Source organism: Stegodyphus dumicola, chromosome X2, assembly GCF_044657685.1.
Source record: "Stegodyphus dumicola isolate Sdum_Otavi_A_Nest chromosome X2, ASM4465768v1".
NCBI classification, from domain to species: Eukaryota; Metazoa; Arthropoda; class Arachnida; order Araneae; family Eresidae; genus Stegodyphus; species Stegodyphus dumicola.
The window spans coordinates 74,433,546-74,454,219 of record NC_140781.1 but is presented as its reverse complement, the minus strand read 5'-3'; the positions used below and the strand labels follow the sequence as shown (position 1 = coordinate 74,454,219).

The 20,674-nt window shown below is 34.0% G+C and overlaps 1 protein-coding gene across 3 annotated transcripts in view; it reads right to left on the bottom strand.

Annotated features, from left to right (window-relative positions):
• Nucleotides 1-380: 380 nt before the first annotated feature.
• Nucleotides 381-20,674, bottom strand: part of LOC118199219 (E3 ubiquitin-protein ligase SHPRH) — a 248,889-nt gene continuing 228,595 nt past the window's right edge. For all 3 annotated transcript variants that reach the window (XM_085809803.1, XM_085809804.1, XM_085809805.1), the window contains exons 24-25: nucleotides 20,297-20,475; nucleotides 381-3,502 (exon numbers count right to left, since the gene is read on the bottom strand). In XM_085809803.1, the coding sequence (XP_085665929.1) occupies nucleotides 3,373-3,502; nucleotides 20,297-20,475 (309 nt within the window). In that variant the 3' untranslated portion in view covers nucleotides 381-3,372. The remainder of the gene's footprint in view (nucleotides 3,503-20,296; nucleotides 20,476-20,674) is intronic.

Below are 20,674 nucleotides of genomic sequence, written 5' to 3'. Positions count from 1 at the left end.
ATTAAGGACTTTTAAGGACTGTACGAAACTTGTTATTCTACACAAAATACACCCATTTGTTATAGTTTACTAAGCTACTTCTATATTACACTTTTGCAGAAAAACTTCCTTTAAACCCTATTGATGAAGAGTGTACAATATGATTTGAAGCTAAGCTTTTCAGTATGAGCGTGTTCCTCAATTACCAATCATATCAATCTCCATTTTACCATTTCCAAGCCTCATAAGCAAATCAAAACAAATAAATTTACATTATGAATTAAGTTTCAATTTGATACGATTCAAAACAAATATAAAAAAATAAATACTTGCCAACAGCTTATCAATTCTAAATGAGATATGATACAAATGCTAGCTATAAATTAACCACAAAAGCCAACTGGGAAAGGTAAAACTTTACTTTGATAGTTCAATATACAAAATTTTTGTACATTTTATTTATTCAAAAAGATGCACATATATACAGAGACAACTTGAGAAGAGGGCACAAGCTAAAATAAAACATTAAATCTTTCATATACACATTATAAACAGAGTTAATCAATTTAGCAAGTGTTTACTGTTAAAACATAACAACATAAATTTGTAATCACATTTACTCAATATTTTTGAAATTATTATACATTAATTAAGAAAAGTGGTACAAAGAGTACAACATGTAGACATTCACACTCATGAATAAACATGTTTTTCACCAAAACAAAATATGTAATACACTTTTAATGTATAAATACTTCAACACCGTATTTTAAAAATTTTTAAATGTTGAAAGAATAACACCCCAGTATGGTCTATTTAAATGCATATGCTTATATAAAGAGGTAAGAAATAAAATGAAACTATTTTTTTACAAATTACATAGCATTTATATTATTTAATTAAATTATTTGTCTCTTTTATGCATCTGAGAAAAAAACTTTTTAACCGTTTGTATATAAAGGTTTATATTTTATTTGAAATAAATCTCTGCAGCATACGTATGAAATTTCATGAATGTACTCACAAATAATTGAAACTCTTTCACTCAAAATATCCCAATAAAAGCATCTTGATTGCTTACTTAGAATTTAAAAGCTTTATAAACAAGAAAAAAAGAGAGAAAGCTCTACATTACAGTTTAAGTATCCCTTATGTGAACTGAAGGAAAGCAAGAGTAAGAATGATGACTGCACATCAGTGGCATATAAATTCCAAATTACATATATTCATGTCAGATAACCACAGATTCATAGATTTTCAAAAAAGGCGGCTGATAATGGCAACTTTATTTTCCAAACATTCAAAGTTTAAAGTTTTTGTAGTTTGGTAATTTAAATGTTTCAGGACTTTGGAATTCAATGGATTTATTCATTAATCTATGAGCATAGAACTCAAGCTAAAACATGAAATTCGTGTAGGTTTTGCATGTACTTTATGAATATTTAAAAGTAGTTTTATGAAATATTTTCATTAACTTTTAATACAAAAAAATGATTCACTACATTCAGCCATCCTTAAAGAAAATGTCTAACCATAATTTTTGATTCAATTAACAGTAAAAATACAGCACGTCACGCACACACTTAAACAGAGAGAGAAAAAAAAAAAAAAATGTGTTCAGAATGGTCAGAGAGGAATCGCCCATCACAACAAACATCTGAATGCTTAAAAAAAGGTTCACATTTAGGATTTTCAAACTGGAAATATGGTGGCTATATAATAAGTTTCCATGTTTGGTGAATGTGTAAGCAAAAGAATGCAACTGGCTTAAACTTTGCACTAATTAAAACATGAGGATAAGCTTGATGGGCAAGGACAAAAATTTTCTTATGCAGTTTTTATTTTCACAGCTGCTAATATTGCAGACTGTTATAAAAGCTACCTTTTTATATGGTCCCATAGTCTCTACAGTCATAATTAGTAAAAAATTATATTCCTTCTTTTTTTTTTAAAAAAAAAAAAGTTTTACTCTTTTATGACAAAAATTCATTTAGATATTTATCATTAAGATTTTAAAATTTGGGATTGTTAACAGCCTTTCCTGAAAGTGAGTTGAAAAATAAATTACAATGATTTCATGTTGATTTTTTCAATCTTTTAATGTAATTCAGTGACATTCTTTTGTGATTTACAAATGTGTAACATTCTTTAATTTATTACTTCATTACACATTGGTAACAATAAAGAATTTTTACATAAACAATTTATAAATCTTCAGATACTGACAAAAAACTTACTGAGCTAGAAATACTATACATTTTATACATTTAAAAAGAAATATTTAAAATAAACAAAGGCAACCATGCAACAAGTTTGGGAAATGCTAACAGTTCTCTGCACTAACAGTTCAGTTTCAAAATTATACTATCTTAATTTTAGAAAAATACAAAAAACAATTTTTCAGTTTTAAATCCTTCAGCTTTCATTTTTAAACACTTGAATTTTAGTACAGAACAAAGCCCGAGATCCGGAATCGTCAGGAATTTAGAGGGTCCAGATTTTAGATAATCAATTTAAATCTAATAATGACATGTAGAAATTATAACATTAAAAATATCAAACATCAGTTATTTATGAAATAATGAAGAAAATTAGAAAATTAACAAAGAGCACAATTTGCTAAGTTAACTGAAATTAAGTTCTTTGGAATCTAATTCTTTCAAAAAAAGGTACAAAAACCAACAATAAAAAAGTATGAGGAACAAACAAGAAAAAAAAAAAAAAAAAAGGTATGAGCAACATCACTCCTCAAACAAATACCTCTTAGAGCTTCATTTATTGTTTAGACCAGATTAAAGGAAGTAACTCCCCACTCCACAACCACTCAAGTGCCAAAAAAGTGGTTGTAGGTAATGTCAATCAATGTATTGTTATTGGTCATACTGTTATTCCCTAGCCAGCAAATGCATGAAAGTTCAGTTCGTCCACAGAAAAATTGCTTTCACGGACTTTTTTTTTTAGTATTATATTCCTCATTTAAAACTTGATTTAAAAAAAATGGTGGTTTGGATATTGTACGTTCGGATTTCGGCTTTTGTGCTATATTTTTGTTGAATAACTGTACTTCAGAAATAGAACATATATAAATGTTAAATACATATAAAATCTTTACTATTTGATTACAGGATCTTCCACAAACAAGACTTGATAATTTTTTCTTATCATAAAAGAAATCATTAATTGAAACAGAAGAGTTTCATTAAACAGAGATGACTTTAGTTCATAGCTAAAGGCCTATCACTGCTTCAGTTTATCTGTTCTGCATTAAAATGCACTAAAATCTATATGAATTTAACACACAATGCACTGTACAAGATATGAACAAGATATGAATGTAATGGGAGATGATTTACAACACTCAGATATTTAATATCACAAATATAAAAATATCCATTACTCAAATAGTTTTTTCAAATCGTTCACAGTCTCAAGCATCTCATTTTCAACACAGAATGAAGAATTCATGTTGAAAATACTTTCTTCAACTGTATCAGCAACATAAAACATATACACAAATGTTCTCCTATAATGAAAGAAAAATGTATTCTTTATGTATACAACTTATATAAGGAATCCACACATTATTTGAATTTAAAACAATCACAGATTTTAATACGAGGGCTATCCAGAAAGTAGATTACGTTTTGGAATAAAAAAATAAACAAAGTATAGGAAACAAATTTTATTATATACAGATGAAAGCCACACTCAAATACTACTTTTCTACATAGTCACCATACAAATTAAGGCATTTATCGTAGCGATGTACGAGCTTGGAAATTCCTTCGTCGAAAAATTCGGCCGCCTGCGCCTTCAACCACTTCGTTACCTCTTCTTACAGCTGTGCGTCGTCATCAAAACGCTGCATAGCCAGCCACTTCTTCATTGCTGGGAATAGGTGGAAGTCGCTCGGTGCCAGGTCGGGACTGTACGGCGGATGAGGAAACAACTCCCACTTAAAAGATTCAAGAACTTTACGAGTGACATTTGCCGTGTGGGGCCGGGCGTTGTCGTGAATCAACAAGATCTTAGAGCTCAACATTCCTCTGCGCTTGTTTTGAATTGCTCTTCTGAGTTTTTGGAGAGTTTGGCAATACCTTTGAGAGTTTATTGTAGTGCCTCTTTCCAGGAAGTCCACCAAAATTACACCTTTTCTGTCCCAAAAAACAGTCGCCATCATCTTCCTTGCCGACATTGTTTGCATGCATTTCTTGGGTTTTTGGGGAGAACTTGTGTGCCCCCACTGCATTGATTGCAATTTCGTTTCACAGTTCACATGTTTCACCCATGTTTCGTCACCAGTAACGATGCGATCGAGTAAAGAGTCACCATCCTTATGGTAAGCGTCCAAAAAGTTCAACGCTGCAGCCATTCGCTGATTTTTGTGGTCCTCTGTCAAGATTTTTGGAATCCATCTTGCACAAAACTTGTGGTAACCAAGCTTTTCGCTGATGATTTCGTGCAACAAACTTCGCGAAATTTGTGGAAAACTCAAAGAAAGTTCCGTTATTGTGAAATTTCGATTTTCACGGACTTTAGCATCGACTTTTTCGAGAAGTTCGGCGGTCACTATGCTGGGTCTCCCACTTCGATCTTCGTCGTGAACATTGGTTCGGCCATTTTGAAATCTTATGACCCACTGACGCACTCCACCTTCAGTGATAATGTTGTCCCCATACACTTCACGAAGCTGCCGATCGATTTCTATCGGTTTACAGTTTTTTGCAGTCAGAAACCTTATTACTGAGCGCACCTCGCGGGATTTTCAATTAACGCAGACATTTCAAACCGTCACAGTATCTGAACGGAGCACAGCACGAACCTCTCACTAGCACGGCTAGATGCAGACTGAGCTGCGCAACGCTCTGACCCCAAGATGGCCGCGCTAGCCCCGCCCCTAGCGGACACAGACGGAAACGTAATCTACTTCCTGGATGGCCCTCGTATATATTCATATAAATGGAACAGAAGCATGCCAATGTAAAATTTTAAATTAGGCAAAAAAATGACTGCAGTTTGGTGAAGATTTTGAAAGTAATCAGTCAGGTCTCTCTTTTTCCAAAAGTAAAAATATTTTCGCAAATTTCCGTAATCCCCCTTTCTGAAGAAGAAAGAAGGGAAGAACTTAACAGAATTCTAATCTGTAAATATTTCCACAAAATATGTTATATGTAGAAACTTAGCAAAACATTCAAAGGAGTAAGGGGGGAACCAAAGACTCAAAATTAATCTTAAAATATCTAATATCACTTTTAGGTGCTAAAATATTATGTAGATAAAAGATTTTGAATATTCATGAGCAATCATTGCCACAAGGGAGATGTCTACAGAGAGTGTTAAAAGATTGTTGCCAAACTTAACATGCTGGTCTTTCATACCATGACAAATAAGATTTACATAGGAACTTGTGTCCGAAAATGTGAACGGCGACTGCTACAGGGCAATGTTCGCAAGCATATAGGGAAGGAAAGGATGTCAAAAGAGGTGTTAATATGACTTTTATTAATATGGTTAAATCACAGATGATGTTAAAAATCCTTCCATTAGCCACAATGCATGCCTCACAGCTTCGATGCATGGATTCATGGGCACATTCAAAACAGATATGTCATGGACACATGCTACCAGTTCTATGATCCTGGCGATGAGATCCATATCCAATATTTCTGTCATCTCATACACCATCAACTTCATGTGTCCACACAGGTAGAAATCCAGGGAAGTCAGATCGGGGGATAGCGGTGGCCATATGATTGGTCCGCCTCTGCCAATCCAACGATCAGGATATGCTCTATCAAAGCATTGCCACACACTGCTGCTAAAATGCATAGGCACTCCATCATGATGAAACCGGATGTTTTGGCATATAGCTGCTGGAATGTCACCCATCAGATCCAGCACTCTTTCCACAAAATGTCACATTCCATAAAGAACTGAGTAGTGAATCGATTCATTTTTCTCCTGTAATGTTCTCGCCTAAAATGATCATGCTTCCCACTTGCCCGTAAGTCTGCAACCATTGCCTTGTAGCGGTCGGCAATCACGTTTTCAAACACAAATTTCTATGTAAATCTTGTTTGTAGACAGAATAGCATGTTAAGTTTGGCAATGACCCTTGGAGTCTACCTATATTCCTTATCAAGAGTAGGAAAAGCAGTAAAACTGCATAGTTCAAAATTTACTTGTGATATGCTCTAATTTATTATTTTTTCATATCAATTACATATCAAACTAAATAATGCATTTAGAAGACCATGGCTAAATAGAAATGCCACAGATAATAGAAATGACATTCACACAATCTTCCTTTATTTGAGAGCTTATAAAACTCCCTGTGAGGATAATGAGGCATTGATACACCTATTTTAAATATGATTCACTACTACATTTTACGTAAAGTAAGCTTATTTTGCCTCCAACTAGCATGGTAAAAAATTTGTTATGATCAGATTCCAGGAATTCACACATAACATCTTTCAAGTTTATCAGTTGCCGGCTTTTATAGCCACTTTCATAAAGAAATTAGTACCTTTTTGTTAATAAAAAAGGAATATACATATATATATCTTCAACACATTAAAACACAATACTGAGATAAACATTACATTCAATAAACTTTGTAAAGAAGTAAAATGTAATAATTTTTACTCCCTTGGAATTGCTACATGCCAGCTGGAGGTTTATTTTAAAGCATGCATACAGTATACTGAAATACATTAACTATTAAATATTTCCTAAATTATTAACCTTAAAATATCCAATCTCAATGATAGCTCCTTAAAATTACAATACAGAAATTTATAAACCAGCTCAAATGCTGAGTGGAAAGGTCTGACAAAAGATTTCTATAGTCTTTGTAAAGTAAAAATCCTAACTAATATAATAATGATTGTAAAATACAGTTTCATACTATTATTTGCAGAATTTGGCAAGATATTCAGATTTCTTAAACTCGTAGCATTTTCCCAATGTATCTTACTGATATGAATTAAAGGTTTTATAATGAATTGAGGGAGCAGCTATAAAAAAATTTTTAAAAAAATGAATAAAAAAAACAAAAATTATTCCTTTGACTATTATTTGTTACATCTCATCTAAACTACCATTACAATTAAATGCTTTCCTTCCTTGACATCACAGACTACATTTACTATGGAAAACTTTCTGATTTTGTATGTAAATGTACAGAATTTTTAAAAGTAATTAAAGCATAATGAATACTTTCCTATTTCTAAATATTTCTTCAATGGACAAGATATAAAGAAATTAGGTTTTGCTTTAACTCTTTTGCATCGATATCGCCCCAAACGCCCGAGCATTCAGACATCGGCTGAACGCCCAAATAATTTCCTACCTACTGCTTTCCCCCATCACGTTACTGCATTACTCATTGCTTTCAGGTGTTGTTAAATGACATGTCGATCATTCTTTGAAGCTACTAAAAGTAGTTCCATTATTTTAATGCACCTTCTCTTTCCTTTGTTTACTGTCAGTGTTTAGCTTTTGATGCCCGAAGTTGCAATCCTGTCTCAAGGGGGAAACTTCACACAGGGTGAAAGTGTCAAAGAAAGTTCTCACTTTAGGTTATTGTTAGAGCTGTACTATTCAATTTGTCATGGGGGAAGGAAAAGGATTCCAGGAGAAATTCTTAAACACGGGCGTTTTCGATATTTGGAGAAAAGAGATTTTGCCCTCGCTCGATGCGAAAGAGTTAACAGTAAGCCTCCTGCTCATAGTGTTGAAGCAATTCACAAAGAATCCCACCCTTCTTTGAGAAACTCTATTGTTAACATATCTAGGATGAATGTTGTCAATAAATTTTTGAAAGTTTCCATTTAAATTATGGCGAGAGAAAGACAAATGATAAAAGAACGATTATGAAATGTTTTTAGTTACCACTGGGCTGCTCCCTAATTATAAAAATTACTAAACTCAAGCATTTGCAAAATCAGTCTCGTTTTCCGAATGAATGCGTTTGAGAACATTTGATATGTTCTGAATGCGACCCTGGTGAATATGTTTTTGTACCTTTGTTATATTAACATCTTATTCACATTATTTATTACAGAAAGAAGTGCATTTTAACTAATTTTTATTTCTAATCCCATTCCTTCAGAATTACATGTATGTAATGATATAATTTTTTATGGTGACTTAGATGTTAAGAATGAAAGCTGATTCATAAAAAGAGAATTACCCTTATAAGGCCAGATAACAGTTAAAAGAGATTCATCATTAGGAGAAAAAAGGGAAACCACCAAATTAAATAGAAGACCCAAGTTACTACTGCAATTTACAGCCAGAATTCAGCTTCATCCACTTTTTATTTTTCAGATATATACTACGTAAAATACGAAAAAGTGCAGTATGATAAATATACTAGTAATTAATATAGCATAACAATGCTATTAAAATGTTTTAAAAAATGCTAATTAAAATGGGGAAAATGAAAAAAGACATTATTGTTACAAAAATGGAGACAGCGATCGTAGCCTCTTTCTCTGACTAAAGCAACAAGCAGTGATGCAAGTGAAAGATAGCTGCCAAAGCAAGTGATATACACTGACTACCAATAAGTATTTGGACACCTGTGATAGAAAAGAAAAACTAACTTTATTCAAAATCAATAGTTGATAGAGCCTCCACGAGAGGTAATTACAGCGTGGATCCTCCGGGGCATACTTTCTACAAGTCTTTGTATGACAGCTAGTGGTATTTTCTTCCACTCGGCTTAGAGAAGACATAGAAGTTCCTTCACCGATTTTGCACGGGTAGTGTACCCCTGAATTCGGCGATGCAACTCGTCTCAGAGGTTCTCGATAGGGTTCAGGTCTGGTCTCTGGGCAGGCCAGTCCATTCGATGAATTCCATTGGCACCATACCAAGCCTTGGTTAACGTCAAAACATGACAACTGGCATTGTCGTCCTGAAAGTAACAGGGGTCCAAACCGTAAAACTGCCACAACGTAGGAAACACACTGTCATCCAAAATAGTACAGTAGGCATCGGAGTTGAGCTTACCATGAATGGGGACCAAGGGTCCCAGCCCATAATTCCACCTCCGCCGAACTTGACTGTTGGCACAATGCATTCTGGTAGGAGACGTTCTCCAGGTAGATGCCAGACCCAGACCCTGCCATCCGAACGGTAAAGGGTGAATCTTGATTTGTCACTCCAAAGAACCCGTTTCCACTGATCTACGGTCCAATTTCGATGTGCTTTGCACCACATTAACCGAGCAGCGTGGTTGGGCTTTGTGATCAAAGGCTTATGGGCAGCAGCACGACCATGAAAACCAAGCAGATGTGTTTCCTTAAGGATGGATGGTACTCATTGAAACAATACTCCCGGATGCCTGTTGAAACTCCTCGTGGATGAGGGCCATCCGTTGGGTGCGGTTCTTCCGAATTTCTCTGGATAGCACTTGTCGGTCTCTATCTCCCAGTTTCGTTGGTCTGCCGACTCTGGGCACATTCCGACAATCACCGCTCACCTTCCACTTCTTAATCACATAGGCCACTGTCGATTTTGGGTATTTCAGATGGCTAGATATGTCCCTTAAGGATAGGCCACATTTGTGATACCCGATAATTATACTTTTCTCAAAATCAGAGAGCTCCGATCTGCGAGACATCTTGCATGCAACTAAAGCCGATGCTGTTTCCTACACGATATATACCGGCGGAGTCCGTGACGTACCTTAGGACCGCAGATATCGTCATTTGCATAGGTGTCCAAATACTTATTGGTAGTCAGTGTATATATATAATACATATTAAATTACTATGGAACTGAAAAAATAAATTAAAATGGGTTAAAAATATTACAATAAAATTTAAATGAAGCAAATAAGTAAGCCCTTCAATGAAACAAAATTAATTGAATCAAAAAATTTAATCTATAATGAATTAAAATTCATTACGCTTAACCTTGATGTGCATAGAAAAAATGAGAGCTAGATAATTACATTTTTTTGAAAAATGTGAACTAAAAATTTATATGAAATCATAATAAGTATAATTGTAAATAAATAATTACTGTAAAAGCATTTCAAATATACAATGTACTTTAATGCAAAATTCTTGCTAAACCGCAAAGAACCTGAGCAAACAATAAAATTTCCAATCTTTGTGAACTAAATTAACACTTATTAAATGTTTGTCAAATGTCGTTAAATGTTGTATTGTTAAATGTTAAGAACAGAAATGTACAAATAAATTTTAAATAAATACACTAGCAAAAAACAACTAAAAAATAACACGAGCAGATTTTTAAGTGAGAAGGTGTAAGCAAACACACATGAGTATAATAATCTTTAGTGATGCCTAGCTTTCCACTGCACTCTGTAAGCAGTTTGAATGAAATATAAAACTGTTAAAAATTAAAAATTTTTCGTAATGCTACAGACAAATAATTTATAGTAATCTTCCTTATATATCTATTTAATTTTTAGTAAGTCCCGTGTAATAACAATATAAAATACTGAAAAATGCATATAAGAGTGCAAATTTTGATACATAACTGTGCAGAATTTGCTCTCCGATTTTTTTATCAAATATGTTAAATTTTAGGTAACATTTGTTGCATATCGATAGTCACTGTTACTGACTTTAGAATTGGGTTTTTGTCTGTATCCATAATTACATGATGCGTTTTAATATGGAGAAAAGGTGAGTAACTTGTGATAAATGTCTAAACCTTCAAAGTAAAAGTGCTTCAGTATGCAATAAAATATTCAGTATATGACTACAAGAATCTTCTGCATTACTTCTCTTGACTTACAACAAATTAATAAGCGTCCACAATAGAAATTGGAGAAACCATAAAATAAGCAAGGTATGATTTGAATTTAAATAAATATTTGTGCTTTTAGTTTCTTAAGTACTTTTAGTTTAGTAGAACCACTCTTGGGAGATCTACTACTAAAATGCAATGAGTGGTCAACCCTCTATCTCTTGCTACTCTTGCCACGGTGAAATGAAGCTGCAACACTGTGTATCCTGACACATCTGCAAATGAATGTGCTTCTTGTGAATTCTTACACTGCGAGGCGGAAGCTAGAATATTCCTACATTTATTATTTGCAAAGGCCCGAGTAGCAGCCCCAATGAACCAGACAACTGTACTCTGAACGGAACTTCTTGGAGCTGCCACTGTGGTAGGCTTAGCAAAGTCTATTTTGGATGATATAAATTTACCTTTAAAAATGTAGTTTTGGACAGACTGTATGGTGGTACTGGTGTGAATAGCTACCAGGAAGCCCTCGAATACACAAAACAAAAAAATGCACCAAGGAGTAATTCGAATGAATGAAAATTGGTAAATGTGATGTACATGTGCAGAAAAACAAATTACTACAATTTCAGAAAAACTGGATGATTTGTTCAAGAGAATGAGCTTCACAAATTGAGAAAAACAATAACACATTTGTACACCTCTGTGGTCCTTATTCAAGCAGTTATTCTGCTTGGCATTCATTGACAGAATTCGTGGATGCCCTGCTGACTATGACTCATGTCTTGAGCTTTTAAAACAGAGATTTGGTAGAACTGGTTCTATTATAAATTCTTACATGACTAAATTATTAAGCTTAGAACCCGTGAGAAGTTCATGTAATGTTAAAGGTTTGTGTAAATTATACGATGAAATAGAAGTCAATATAAGAAATTTTTGTTCATTAAATGTAACTGAGGGTTCATATGGGCATTTATTGAATCCAATACTATTGAAGTTGCTACCACAAGATTTGGTGTTAGATTTTCACCGGAAACGAAACAGGGAAGTGAATTGCAAGGTTTCAGAAATTATTACTTTTTTGAGGAATGAAGTGGAATCTAGGGAAATTGCCAACACTGTAATTAATCCTTCCAAAAGTTACAAAACAATCCTTTTCTCAAAATTATAATAATGAAACTATTCAAAGCCTAAAAATATATCAACTGCTTCAGCATTAAATACACAAATAAAAAATGTTTGCTTATTCTGTGACGGTCATTGCGATTCCGTAAGATGCAAAAAATTGGATGTAGAACAAGAAATAAATAAGTTAAAGATTGAAGGTAGGTGCTGGTGTTGTTTTAAAAAATATCACGTCTTGCGAATGTAAGGCAAAAATATTGTGTAAAAATTTTTTAAGCAAATTTCATCATGAGTCATCTTGTAGAAAAAATAACCTCATTAATGCTAAGACGAGAGGTTGTGAGTAGCAAGTGGAAAGTGAAACTGGTTTGATGGACTTGCAATGTAAATCTAATAAAAAAACTGAGAATATTTCTGTGTCTCATAGTAAAATAAGCCCTTTTTACAAACATGTGCAGTTTGAGCCTGTTCTGATAAAAAATCGGTCTTAACTAATGTTATTTTAGACAATGGCAGTCATCGAAGTTTTATTTCTCCTCGGTTTGTCAAGGAATTAAAGCCAATGTGCCAGTATAAACAAATTATATCGGATCAATTACAATGTCAGATTGCGGGGAAAATGTGTTAATGAAGATAAAAACTCAGGATATTATATGCCCCACAGAGCAGTAATTAGGGCTGACAAGGAAACAACTCGTGTTAGAATTGTTTATGACTAGCAGTAAAGCAACCTGAAATAATAAATCTCTAAATGAGTCTCTAGAATCGGGAGTTAATCTTTATGCAAATTTATTGGATATAATTCTTAAATTTTGGGAAAATCACGTTGCATTTTGCGGAGATTTAGAAAAAGCTTTCCTTGGCTTGCATTTTAAAATTTCACATTAAGAAACTTAAGGAACATCATCCAAAATGTTATGACATGTTAAATTCTTTTTTTTTTTTATGTTGATGTTCTGTCTTACAGAGGCAATACCGTTCAGGATGCTTATCAGTTGACTTCTACGGCAATAGAGATATTGAAAGCAGCGGGATTTCATTTGAGGAAATTAAAAACTAATTGTCCGGAATTGTATAAATATTGCAATGAAAACGGATATGAAGAAAATACTGATTTTGAGCAAGGGACAGGTTTCTTGGGATTGAAGTGGGATCCGATTGAGGATAGAATTAAATTAGATTTAAGAGATATTAGGGATTCCATTGATGTTAGAATTACCGAGCGACACGTTTTGAGAGTTATTTCAAAGATATTTGATTCATGTGGACTGATTAGTCCCTTTGTAATCACTGTGAAAATTCTTCTGCAAGAGATATGGGAACGCGATCTAAAATGGGATGAAGATTTGCCAAGTGACTTACAAAATAAATGGAGAACCTGATGTTCTGAACTTTGTGAACTTGAATCACTATCTATTGAAAGAACATTTTTTGAGAGTGCATAAATAAATGAAGTTTCTCTTCATGTGTTTTGTGATACCAGTTTGTTGTATCCCTAAGGTATGTGAATTGCAATGGCCAAATTAAAGTGACCTTTATGATGTCAAAAAGTAAACCTGCTCCTTTAAAAACTCTGACTCTTGCAAGATTAGAGTTAATGGCAGTACTCTTTGCTGCACGTTTAGGAAATTATTTACAAGGTCTCTCCCCTGATTTTGCGAAACAAATTTTCTTCTCGAGTGACTCTCAAATCGTCCTTCATTGGTTGAAAGGATCTTCTAAACAATGGAAACAATTTGTCGCCAACAGAGTGGCTTAAGAGCAGAGTGTTGGAACCATTGTAGTGGCTCTGACAATCCTGCAGACTTCACTACTAGAGGAGAATCAGCTAGGAGGATCCTTACAAGTTCTCTATGGTGGTCAGGCCCTGTTTGGTTGTCTAGACCGCTTCACTCATGGTCTATTCAAGACTCGCTACATCATCTTGATGACATCTGTGACGAAGGGGTCATAGTGAAAGAACAACGGACTGTGCTGGTTAATTCCATGGTAACCAGTTCAGGCGGTGGAAACTTACCTCTGCTATTAATAACTTCAGCAAACTAGGTAGACTACTGTGTATTACTGTGTGGATTAAAAAGTTTGTGCACAATTCTAAACCTAATTATACAAAACTACATGGACCTATATGCGCTTCAGAACTCGAGCAAGCTTTGCATTTTTGGATACTCAATTCAAACATTACGGTACAGAGGTTTTCCAGCTTCTTTCTAAAGGAACTATCGATAAGAGTTCACACATATTTAATTTTAATTCTGAACTTGATGATAATAATTTACTTTGTTTAAAGGGACATTTGCAGTTCTCAAGTAACGATATGAGAGCCAAACATCCTTGGTTTCTTCCATCTAATGATAAATTTCTTAAGCTACTCATCAGTGATTCTCATGCTAAAATGGAACATTTGGGTGTTGATGCAAAGTTAATAGATTTAAGAGAACAATTCTGGATTGTAAAAGATCGTCAATTTGTGAAAAAAGTGTTTAACTGTTTGATTTGTAGACAATTCAAAGTGAAACCTGGAATGCAGGTGACTGTCCCTTTACTGCCTGACAGAATTCAAGAGAATCCTCCATTTGATATATGCAGTCCGGATTTTGCTGGACCATTTTTGTTCATGATTTTAATTCAACAAAGTGTCATTTAATTACATCCAGCTATACAGTGATCAGAGGTATTCACTTAAAGGTAGTTCTTAACATAAGCGCTGATTCTTTTCTTTGCTAGTAGTCCGACGATTTGTTTCTTGTTGAGGATTATGTTTCACTATATATTCTGATAACGCCAAAGCTTTTAAAAAGGCAAATTGTGAACTGAAAATTGGTGGAATCAGAAAGATAATGATCAAGTTAAAAATATGTTTGCTTCTAAAGGTATAATTTGGAATTTTATAGTTGAAAAAAGTCCATGGTGGGGAGGTTTCTGAGAAAGACAGATACGAATGGTTAAAACTTGCTTAAAGAAAACTGTTGGACGATCCTCTCTTTCTTGGAAAGAATTGGAAACTGTTTTTTCAGAAATTGAAGCTATGGTTAATTCCAGGCCTATTACGTATCTGTACAACGAACACTCAGAACCACTCAACCCATCTCATTTTCTCATTGGTCAAAGATTAGTGTCTTTACCTATAATTAAACATAAAAATGAAGATTTAAATGTTAATAGAAATTCTTTGGTAAAGAAATACAAATAACAACAAATGGTTTTGAATCATTTTTGGAACAGGTGGAGAAAGGAGTATTTACTTAATCTGAGATCAGCTTATATTTCTTCACAACCAGGTAAAATAATTTTATTTAAAGTGAATAATATTGTTTTGATTAATGATGAGTGTTATCCCCGATATGTGTGGATGATGAGAAAAATTTTAGAGCTATATCCAGGAAGAGATGGAAACATTCGTTCTCTTCTTATTCAAACTCCTAAAGGAAAAAAAAATAAAAGGCTCAGTACAACTTGTGTATAATTTGGAAATTAATTCTTAATTGTGTTAGTTTAATTGAGTTGTAAACCTGTTAATGTTCTATCTGTGTATTAATGATAGTTTAATTGTGCTTGTACGTAAAGTTGGATATTTGAATAAGTTTATTCTGAAGTTAAACATATAATTTGTTTTGTATATCAAGTGATTGTGAACAATTTTGATGCTTTGTAAATGATGAAATATTCTATTTGTGTTTTTTTTCATGTAATTTCAAATGGTTCTTGGTTTGGTTTGATTTATTTAATTACGGCAAAGAACACTAGGCCTATCTGCCTGAGGGATGCCTTCGTGGAGGACTTTCTAAGGGAAACTGGCTCGTATACACGTTACACATGGGGAAAACCACGAAAACACACATGCAGCCAGCCCATTCTCTGGATTCCAACCTCGGACCGAACTACCAGTGTTCAGCGACTTTACCGCTCGGCCGCTGGTGAGCCTCAAATGGTTCTTGAATGTAAATTTATTACAAATCAATGGTAAGTGAACTCAAGCGAGTTCAGGTGGGGTGTGTTATGTATTTCCCGTGCCATTCGGCTAGAGGATGCTGTGACATTCCAGTAGCCAGTGGCAGGCGGGTACGTGTATGTTCCAATAGTTAGTGGCAGGCTGGATTCTATGGGCATAGTACGTGGAAGGCATAGATGCCTAATAATGCATCTGTACTTTCAGCTGCTTCAAATTCTTACATATTCTTGTAAATAAATTTTATTAGTATTTTCGAAAGCCGCTTTGATGAACCTTTAGACACAGAACTATTAGATGCAAAGTGGTGGCTGGTCCTCACTGGAGATTCGCTGGTCATCGAGCCTCAATCCAAAGTGGTACTCATCATTGAAGACAATCCTATTCCAGTCAGTGGCATTTCAGGTCAAATGCCTGACACCAATAACAATGGGCTGGTTGTTGTACAGATGTCAATGGTAATCGGCGCAAGAGGCACCAAGAGCTTAGTCCTTTTTCTCTGAGCTACCTATGAATAGTCCTTGCAGTCACTAAAGCACCAGTTGCAGATAGGTTGAATGGTAATGATGAATCTGGGGCTCTGAATGCCACTCTGATGATTGATCGATCCTCATGTTCTCTCGTCTCTCTTTGCCGACCACTTCCTTCTTGGTTTTGTGTTCGGCCATGGTTCACCCATTCATGCCAACATCATCTAATACTGGCATCACTGCAATCCAAATGTCGAGAGATTTGGCAATTAGATCAACCGGCTACTTTGAGCCCACTACATGTCCTCTCTCAAATGCTGACACATGAGCATAGTGTTTGTGCACCTGCATGCAAGGCATAGTTACTGTATACCCGAGTGTATGGAATGCCATTTGCACAGCATTTATAACCTGAAATATAATATCTCCTCAAATACCCTGCCAGATGCACTGCAGCATCACTTGACTGCCAATTTTAAAATTTTGCATTTTCTATCAAAACCTGTATGCATATGTATTTGCATCCAATTTGCATTGCTCCTTCTTGGTGCTTTTTTTTTTTTGTTGTTGTTGTTGTTTTTTGTTGTTGTCTTATAGTGTAAGTTTGTTGGTAACACAGTTTCAGAAATTCGAGAACTGATTGATGTCAGCGGCTACAGACAACTAGCTGGTGAACTTAATCCAGTAGATTTACCATTTCGATCTTGCACTTAATGTGAATTACTGAAAATGAGATGATGGGATGGTCCTTCATAGTTAAGGAAACCTGAAATTGCATGTCCTGTAATGAACACGGTTTGCCCAGAAGAAGCTTTACAAGAGTGAAAAAGAAAACATTTTGCATGACTCAAGTATTCAAGGAACTGAAGAAATTTAATTATTGACCATTATACTTCTTTAACTATTATAAACTTTTAAACATGGTTGTTTGGATAATTAGATTTTGTGACTACTTAAGAGAAGTCAAATGTTTATGTCTACAACTAGTGATGCAATAGAAAGGGCCAAAACTTTACTTAACAAGCTGATTAAGGGGGAATGGTCAGGAGAAGACGAGAAGAAATGCAAAGGATCAATGAAGTTCTATGAAGACAGTGCGCAAGGGGTGTCATAGCCGAGTTTGCACCCTTAGTAGTCCGGTTTTTAGAAAAACTGGTACTTTTAAGTATCGTTATATTTGATCATTTAATTGTTCGAATATTAATTGAGTATACAAACAAGTTATTAAGTTATGCTGGAGTACAAACAATCTTATTGCAGCTGAGAGAAAGATTTTGGATATTTGGCAACATTTAACACTCTATCAAGAATTCTAAATATATTCTGGTTTTAAATATTTGTGATTTTCCTGTTGGATTGAATTGATTGAATTTTTTTTAATGTATGACAATACGTAACACTGATCAGGTATTTAAAGCAACGTCTTGCCACTCGGCAAAGCAAATCTCACAGAAAACTTCACAGTTCAAAAGGATTAGGAATGAAGTCCTCCAACTTTAATAAAAGAACTGAGTTATTTAAAAGAAAAGAGTTGTCACTGCCCAATATAAAATATTTTTATCTTCCAAGCACCAGTTTGTTGCCATTTGATGAAGCGTAAGGTATTTAATTTTTCTTTTAAATTTGTCTATATTTATTAACAAACTAAGCAATTTAAAAGCAATAAATACAGTTATCTTTTTATTGTTAATTTGTAGCTGGACACATGAAATTACACTATAAAAATTTATTTATAAAAAACATCATTTTTTAATATAACAACTTTAGGAAGCTGGCCGTGCCAAGACCCAATTATTTGAAAGATGAAACAGATAACAAAAGCTTTCCATGCAAAAGTGAGTTTCAAGAATAGAAGGGCTAAAAACGTACAACACTTAATGTTGTATTAGGAATTCTAAACACATGTTCTTTTAAAAACAGGGTTTTTGATATCCACGAATTGTAGCAGATTTGTGTCTTTAAATGTATAATATCCTAGTGAACAAAGGAAAATGTAACACAACAGATTTTGATGCCGCTCAGTAAACTGAGTCAGAGTACAAAAATGTATTAGCCGGGGGGAGGGGGAAGTTGTCACTGAGAAGTATTACTTATTATGGACAAACATACACACATTTTTCTTACATTCGCAGCATACATCTTAACATTTTATACTCTGGCAGCCGCTAAATTGAAAGGAAAAATACATAAAACATGCAAATAGCAACATGTTCACATTTTGGGAGGCTCTAAGTTTTCTTACAGCACAGCACTTGCTTACAAGTGTAAAACAACATTAAAATACTAAAAATAAAAAATTAGTTAATATTAAAAAGATACTTTATTTACCTTTAAAATTAACAATATACTACAGCACAAAGTCCGAAATCCGGACGTCCAATATCCAGAATGATCTAAAATCCGGACCTCAAAACCACCCACAACATTTTCCTCATAGGCTTTACGCATGCGCCTTTAATTCTCTTCTTCAACACATAATAAAACATCTGGAGAGTCCCGAATCTTAATTTCACTTCGATACTAAATAAAATACCTTATTATTGAAGATACCAAGTACGATCAGTAATTTGACTCCGTTGCTGCATATCTGCTTGGCAGACATCTCAAAGCGAAACATTCCACATAGATAGTCGCTGATCTGACGCCAACCTGGAAAATCATTATTTATTATACTTTCCTTTCATCAACGCATGTTTATCAACACATGACAACTTGAGTAATGACTCATGTAGCGATATCTAAACAATTTTTTTATGTTAGTAATTGAATAATAAAGGAGTACGGTAACCTTTTATGTTGACATAACGCTTGGCGATGATTACAGGTTTCAGTTCAATGCACTAAAAAATGTTCACAATGAAAAATTTAACAAAAATTTCTTTCTGTATGCTAAAAATAGATTTTCTTGATGATATTCACAGACACAAAGATTACATTTAGGCCTATTTGAATTAAGAATAACTGCTTTATTATTAACATAAACCCAGAACCAGCTCCAGGGCTCGTAAGGTGGCACCAGGTTGCAGAATTTATGACCCGCAGCAACTGCATCAGACGGTAAGATATCTAGTGCCGGCTCTCAATAAGGCTTAAGTATATGTGGGAATTTATTTATTCAGAACTCTAATAAGCCTTAAGCATATACAAGAAATATACATAAGTATAATAAATAACTAAACTAATATAATTCACGCTTGTCTCAGTGCGTGACAGAAGCACGTTAAAATATAACGGAACAACTTGTAGTTAGTCACCAAGGTCATGATGCATAGCCAAAAATGTATAGTGATCGACAGGTAAATTTGATGATGATGGTGAATTTGAAAGGTTTTCAGATATCGCAAAACAAAGGTGATATTTTCCAATTAATGGATTTTGTAAAGAAATGTGGAGAACCGGTAATAAAAGATGATATAAAAGAAGTTTTTCATTGTGATGACAATGTTTCTCAATAAACAATCAAATTAATGAATGGTGAAAGATGTAGTATAGTTCTAGATCCAGAAAATACTGCTACCGATAGTGAAGAACGACAGAGAAGTTACTGAAAACGAAAAAATTTCGACTGACAGGTTAGTTGGAATTCTCGACACAGCAGTTACTTCAACAATGTAACTGAACAAGAGATTATGTCTGTCTACAGAATTAAAGAGAAATATTAGCACAAAAAATGAAGCACTTAAACAGCTTACATTGTAAGAAATGTTTAATAAGCTAAACAAATAAATATTAAGCTTTTTTTAAAATTTTGATACCCTTTACATCATAAATACTTCATTATTACATAAATCATGATTTCATATTTTTAATTTTAAAACTGCTGAGTGTCATCTTACTAGATTTAAACTGACGATCTAATATCCAGAAAAATCCCAAATCCGGAATCACTGAAGTCCTGACAAGTCCAGATTTCGGACTTTGTACTGTAGTGATCCTTCAAACAGTGTTTCATATAACTGGTAAAATACATTTTGAAACATGAAAATTATAAACTAATATTTTCCTTAAAATAGATGCATAATAATATTACACTACTTACTCTGTTTGACCCATTCGGTATACACGTCCAATTGCTTGGCGAATCTGAGAGTAGTCTAACACTGGCTCAATTATTATCACATTAGTCGCCTCAGTGATATTCATACCATTTGCACCAACTTTTAAAGGCAACAAAAGCACATTTTCTTCTAATGAAGATTTAAACCTTGGCAAATAATTCTGTAAAGTAAAATGAAAAATGCAATACAAATGTAACATGAATAAATATAAAAATGAGGCTTTGATTTCAAAGCAAATATTGCACACCAGATAAAGTAATAGTGTATGACTGAATAGTTAGTGTTACCTGGCTGCACTCATTAAGATACCTTATTGCCACCAATGGAAAACACCAGAGAAATAATAATTACAAAAGTAT